Genomic DNA, 6,862 nt, shown 5'->3' on the forward strand with positions numbered 1-6,862 from the left:
GGCATTCCTTATAAAAACCCTAATCTACTTTCCCTTCACTCCATCACTAGTGGAGAGCATCCATGGCGTCTTCTTCTTCCTCTTCGCTCTTCTGCTACCTCTTTCTCTCTGTTCTCTCAGTCTCTTCAGCACTGGCGAGTAATCCCGGCGGCGGGTGCTTCATTAACGCAATCTACAGCTTCGGCGACTCGATTGCCGACACCGGAAACCTTCTCCGAATGGGTCCGGGGGGCGTCTTCAATCCCATTGGGCATTTGCCCTATGGACTTAGCATGAAGAAGAGAACCCCCACAGGCCGGTGCTCTGATGGCCTCCTTATAATCGATTATCTTGGTGAGGGTTCCTAACTTCTTCTTTTTTTTCTCCTTTGTTTGTGATTGATTTTGGTTAGGGTTTGAAAGTTATTGAAGTTATTTTGAGATGAATGTGATATTAATTATGAATGGTTTTTTTAATGTGTTATACTCTTCTTAAAATGAAGTGTCAAAATAGTTCCCATACTATTTATTTGGGACAGTTTTAGTCTCAGAATTTATAGAAATGTTAAAATAATCTCCGGGCACTTTAAATTGGAGCTGAAATAGTTCATGTGGAGCAGGGGTCGACCTAGGTAGGGTATAGGAGGGGCAATTACCCCCATCAACTTAAAATTTTTACTTATATAAGAGGACAATTTGGTATTTTGACCCTTCTAAAATATCACTTTTGTCCTGAAATATCACTTTGCCCTTCGTCGCTCTTACCCCTCACACGATCCCCCCCACACCCGTCCCTCAAAATTGACATCGATACTTTTATACACTCTAGGACTAAAACGGCTTTATGTAAATAGTCTGGAACTATTTTGACACTTTTGTCAATAAATTTACTAGAATATAATAGATAGGGGGACATATTTATAATATCTACAAACCACATTAACTTTAAAAAAAAATCATTTTTTCCTAGCAATTCACAATTACTTTTATAAATAATAACTTTTTAAAAAAATAATCATTTTTTTCCTAGCAATTCACAATTACTTTTATAAATAGCTACAACAATCCCAAACAACCCCTTAGTTGTAGGTCAATTCTTACGATAAGATCACTAGGGGTATCTAGATCTAGAAGTTATTTCATGAAAAGATTTTTTAAAAAAAATTCATAGTTTTTGTTGCTCTTTCTTCACTAATCTTATGAAGAGTTAGATGATACATCAGGAAAGTTTGTGCTGTAATTCTCCATGGTTGAATCGAAATCTACAGCGGCGATAAGAATGGTTGAATTCGCTAATTTCTTTTCAATATTCGTTCTTTTTTCGCTCCTCGCTTTTGAATTTAAGTTTGATTATTTTCCAACCCTTTCTACAATCAGCAATGGCTCTGAATCTTTCACTGATCAACCCCTACATGGATAAAACATCAAAATTTGATGATGGAGTCAATTTCGCCGTCGCTGGAGCTACAGCTCTTGATGTGCCATTCTTCATGTCAAATGATGTTATCATGCCCTATGCTGCAAGTTCTATTGGAATTCAGCTCAGCTGGTTCAATACCCATCTCAGTAGTGTTTGTTCAACAAGGGAAGGTATTTAATCATAAATTTTGCAGAAATTGACATACTAAATTATAAGAAGATTTACATAGATACCACATAATTCCCTTGCATTTACATATATAACACCTAAACTTCAATTTTTACGTATATCTGACCTTTTACCTATGCATGAAAATGTGTGTTTTTATGTGATATGAGAGATTTGGGGGGTATAAATGTAAATAAATAAAGGTTAGTGGTAGACATGTAAATATAATGTTTTTGAGTGGTATGTATGTAAATTTAGTATTTTGCCATTTAACTGAGAAGATATGCAGAATGTAGTAAGAAGCTTGAGAGGACTCTTTTCTTGCTTGGAGAAATTGGGGGAAATGACTACAGCTTTGCATTCTATCAAGGGAAATCAATCGAAGATGTTGCAACTTTTGTTCCACAAGTTGTTCAACTCATAGTAGACGCAGTCAAGGTGAGTTGTTTATCTGCAAGGTTTAGATTAAATTTTCATAAATATTTCCTTAGTCTCATAAATTCTATAATCTTTTCAAATTTTATTTTCCTCCCAAATTAGGCTAAATCACAAAGGATTAGAATTTAAGAGATTTAAATATATTTGATATCTTTCGTGCCAAGTAATTTTCAAAATTTGACAATAATCCTACTTATATAGAGCACCCTCGAACATGATACCACTATTGTGTACAATAATCATTTTCATTTCTGAATAATGTCTGTTGAATATAAAAATGTCCGTAAATCACTTTCAAGGAATATAGCATAAATAAGAAGAGAGAGAGAGAGAGCTTCTATAGTTGAGCTATATTCTCTTGGATGAACAGTAAAACGGGCAGAGAGCTTTTTACAATAAATGCTTCTCTTATTTATAGAAGATTTAGCACAATAGTAAGTCCGAATTTGGATGGGATTTGTGTTGGGTATTTCAAATATTTTATAAGCAACTACTCATTATTTGGTCACTTTTTAGCTCGGTCATCCCAGCTCAATCACTTGGTCGGTAGAGCTCGATCAGCTTAGCTCGCTCGGTCGATTATCTTGTTTGCTAGGGCTCAATCAGCTTGGTTCGCTTGTTGAACTTGGTGGGCTCAAAGATCCTCTTTCTAACGAGAAGTTTTTTGATATCCGTTGGATGTCCGAGGACGTTGTGGAATAGTCCCTTCCCTCGGGTGGGCTCTCCTGCAGGATAAGCTTTTGACTCTGCTTTCCCTTAGGTAAAGGTTCAGACATCTTTCTGGTGAGCATCAAGTTGACTCACTTTGTTGTTACGAGTTGGTCATCCTCACGTCAGTTTTTTACTAGGTTAGCTTGGCTTGGCCTGCTCGATGGGTCCTAGGATCTCCTTGCACGGGATCTTCCTCCATCATGCTTTTCGATATGGTCCTTAGCTTGGCCTGCTCGATGGGTCTCACGATCTCGTTGCACGGGATCTTCCTCCATTACGCTTTTTGATCGATATGGACCATTAAATCCCCATTAGATATGCACTAACACCATTTTGATGTATAATTTCTTACTAAAAATGGAGCATTTACATACCACACAATTTTTATTTATTTACATATCTAACACTTAAACTTTCACATTTACATTTACAGCACTTAAAACCTTAACATCACATAAAAATATCACTATTATTAAGTCTTTTAAAACCGAAAGACACATTTTCCCCGCGTAAGTTTACGACACCAAAGCATTATAAGCATAAATATCAAACTTTAGATACGTGAATACGGAAGTATTGCATGGTATGTATGCAAAATTGCCTACAAAAAGCCTTTTTTTTTTCTAATTTTTGCTATATTTTACAACAGCATGTGATTGAAGCTGGAGCTGTTCATATTATTGTACCTGGCAATTTTCCAATTGGATGCTTTCCAAGCTTTTTGGTGAATTATAAAGGCAAAGGTGCAAAAGTATATGACAGAAACAATTGCATCAAGGAGCTGAACACATTTTCACAGGTCCACAACAAGAAACTGCAGAAAGCGCTTGAAAGCTTGGGAGAGGCTTATCCTCACGCCAACATTCTCTATTCTGATTACTATCAAGCTTTCATGAACCTCATTGACAAGGCTTCCATTCTTGGTATGTTTATGCAATTTCTATCTTTTTAAGTATCATATAATGCATTTATACATACACATATATATGTATATCCATTCACATATATATTGATACACATACAGATTTTTTTTTTCTTTTTTAAATGAATGACCAAAGACTATTATACGAGTCTCCAACCATCCCTAATGTGTCTAACAATTCGAGTACCATCTTTTTAATGCCAACTGTGTCATAGTGGATTCGACCTTCCTGAGGGGTCTTATACCGTAGATACCAACCAGGAGGCCGGGATATGCGACATAATAAATATATGTGAAACCTCTAAAATATTCACAACCTAATTGAAATCTCTTATAGGCTTATTATAGCATTAAATGGAAGAAAACAAAATGAATAAAAAAACACACCATAAATTTTTATTTATTTACATACTTGACTTTTAAACTTCACTTTTTACAAATATACCGCCTTACCTATGCATGAAAAAACAAAGGTGCATTTCACTTTTCAAAAGTTAAAATGCTGGTATTTGTTATAGGATATAAAAGATTTGGGGGGGTATGAATATAAAAAAACAAAGTAGCTGTTACATATGTAAATACATAAGAATTGGATGGTATGGTATGTATGTAAATGCCACTAAAAAAAGTTATATTTAGTGTAATTTTATATTTTTTTGGCAGGTTTTGATGAAAGCTCATTACTTAAATCATGCTGTGGGGGTGGTGGACAATACAATTTTGATATAAACATGATATGCGGAATGCCAGGTGCATGGCCCTGCTCTGATCCCTCAAAATACATAAGCTGGGATGGCATTCACTTGACACAAGCAGCTTATAAAAACATGGCCCAAGCTCTGATTGACAAATTTATATTCCCAACCTCCAAGTTTCAGAAAATATGGAAGTGTTGAAAGTAGCAACATGTAAATGCAAAAAAGAAGAGTGAAAATGTAAAATAATTTGAATGATTTGAAATGATGTAAGTAGTGTATGAGGGATTAGTTAAAATCTATATTTGCACTATTTCTAAGGCACATTTAATATTTTTGTGATGTGTTTTGATCTCCAATTTGATAATAATAGCTTGAAGTGCTTTTCTTTTGGGGAAAATTTAGATTTATATGCCCCTCCCTTGTATTTTCATATTTATATGTTTATATATGTGTAGTGCTTGGTGATTTTAATCTATGCATGAAAAGGTGTGTTTCACTTGCAAGCAATGATAATTAGTGCTGTCAAAAAGGCTTGTTGTTCGCAAATAGCTCGTGTTTGACTCGTTCGTTAAGTAAACGAGTTGAACATGAGCAATTTTTTTAAGCTTGAATTATGAACGAGCCGGACACGAACAACTATTAATATATTATGTATAATAATAAAAAAAATATTATGTATAGTTTAAATCATAACAGCTCGTGTTGTAATGTGGTTATGTGTTTTTTTTTTTACTCATAAATTTGGTCTAGATTTGAATCCAACTCTCTGCATATAATCTTTTCCAATTAATTTAATGAGCCAATTTTGAGCTGAATACCAACAAGAATATTTAAACGGAGTCAAAGGTGAACACAGTGTTCACGAGCCAATTTAGAACACGAGCCAATTTTGAATAAGCCGAAGACGAGCCAAGTTTGAGCTCGTTTATAGCCCTAATACAAATACTGCTCTTTTTTAATGTGATACTAAAGATTTGCATGACATTTTGTGTAAATATCAAAGTTTAGGTCTGAGATAAGTAAATACATGAGAATTGTGTGCTATGTATGTCGACGCCCCTTCTATTTACATAAATACCGGACCATTTTCATGTATTTAAGTATCCGCGGACTTAAACTTTATTTTTGACATTTATTCCACCCAAATATTTCGCATCGCATAAAAAATTCTACTATTTTAAACTATAAAATGTAAAATATACCCTTTACAAGTATGGGTAATATGGTATTTATGTAAAATTTAAAACTTAGGTTTTAGATATGTAAATTCATAGGAATTGAATGGCATGTATGAAAAATTTGGGTGGTGTGTCATAACAAATACCACTATTTTAAGTTTATAAGAGTGAAATATGCCTTGACAAGGATAAGGTGGCATATATGTAAAAATTAAAGTTTAGGTATTAAGCTATGTTAGCTATGTAAATACATGAGAATTGAGGGGTATTTATATTTGCAAATCTTTTAATTTCTTATTTGTGATGTTAAAAATTAGAAGGGTATTTAAGTCGATATTAAAATTAAGGTATATGGGATATTAAATGCATAATAATTGTTGGGTATATCTGTAAAACCCCCTTCAATCTCCTACCTTGGATGAGTACTTTCTCTCTCTCTCTCTTTCTCTCTCCAATAATTTTTATATGATTACATTTTACAATTATTTAAAAAGTATATAATTTGATTTTATATGAATTTATTATCTTCAAATATTAATAAAGCTAATAAATAATGCAAGGGTAAAGACAAAAATAAAAAAAATGATTATAGAAATATTGAGTGATTAAATAATTGAGCGATAATAATGTAATTTAAGAGCATTTCGAGACATTTAGCATAGAAATGATCGCATTAAAATATATAAAAAATACATAAATAATTATTGAAAATGTAAAATTAAGCTATATGGGAATGCAACGTAAGAAACAATAACCAGTCATATCAATTATCCCTTTCTCATGAAATGATCCTTTTTTTTATAGAGGAATATGTATTATATGTGAAGTTATATGTTCGCCCCTACTTTAATGATGGTATTACAAAATACTTTGGGTATTATACATGTATGGGCCTACCACTCGACTATCCACTGACTCAATCAATTATGCTGAATTGGGGTTACCAGTCGGCCTTTGATGATTTTCGGGTCAGCAAGACTGACTCGATCGAATTGGCTTTGCCGTTCAGTCGTTCTAGTATGATTGTCGATTGTTGATCCCTGGATGATGAGCTCTGATAGGTAGAACAAAATTAGGCTATCAGACAATGAGCGAACTATTGTAATCTGATATATTACTCATTCCTTGACGAGAGGGTCCTCATCGGAGATGTTCATGGGCTATGTTATTGCCAGTTATTGGCCTCTGAAAAGAAATCTCAGAGGTGATACTGAACTCATTCCTTCAGTCGGGCTACGATGATAGGCAGGCTGAAGCCTTTGTTTGGTTAGATTAACCTTAGTCCTCGGTTCAAGTGGTTTACGTCTGGTCGTCCTCTAGGCCTGGATCAAGGGGTTTACCTCGCCCTC

At 34.2% G+C, this 6,862-nt stretch overlaps 1 protein-coding gene across 1 annotated transcript; it reads left to right on the forward strand.

Annotated features, from left to right (window-relative positions):
* The first annotated feature begins 33 nt into the window (after positions 1 to 33).
* On the forward strand, positions 34 to 4,705 carry LOC110020217 (acetylajmalan esterase-like). Its single transcript, XM_020718245.1, has 5 exons — positions 34 to 333; positions 1,356 to 1,568; positions 1,856 to 2,004; positions 3,365 to 3,638; positions 4,301 to 4,705. Exons 1-5 carry the CDS (start codon positions 63 to 65, stop codon positions 4,531 to 4,533), a joined length of 1,140 nt encoding a protein of 379 aa, XP_020573904.1. The 5' UTR covers positions 34 to 62; the 3' UTR covers positions 4,534 to 4,705.
* The last annotated feature ends 2,157 nt before the right edge of the window (positions 4,706 to 6,862 follow it).

This window comes from Phalaenopsis equestris, unplaced genomic scaffold, assembly GCF_001263595.1.
Source record: "Phalaenopsis equestris unplaced genomic scaffold, ASM126359v1 Scaffold000094, whole genome shotgun sequence".
NCBI classification, from domain to species: domain Eukaryota; kingdom Viridiplantae; phylum Streptophyta; class Magnoliopsida; order Asparagales; family Orchidaceae; genus Phalaenopsis; species Phalaenopsis equestris.

Bases quoted from the DNA above. Each gene is read 5' to 3' on its own strand.
- LOC110020217 (XM_020718245.1), top strand. From the start codon at position 63: ATGGCGTCTTCTTCTTCCTCTTCGCTCTTCTGCTACCTCTTTCTCTCT. The intron at 334-1,355 runs GTGAGGGTTCCT...TTCTACAATCAG, and splicing joins CCTTATAATCGATTATCTTG to CAATGGCTCTGAATCTTTCA. The intron at 1,569-1,855 runs GTATTTAATCAT...GAAGATATGCAG, and splicing joins TGTTTGTTCAACAAGGGAAG to AATGTAGTAAGAAGCTTGAG.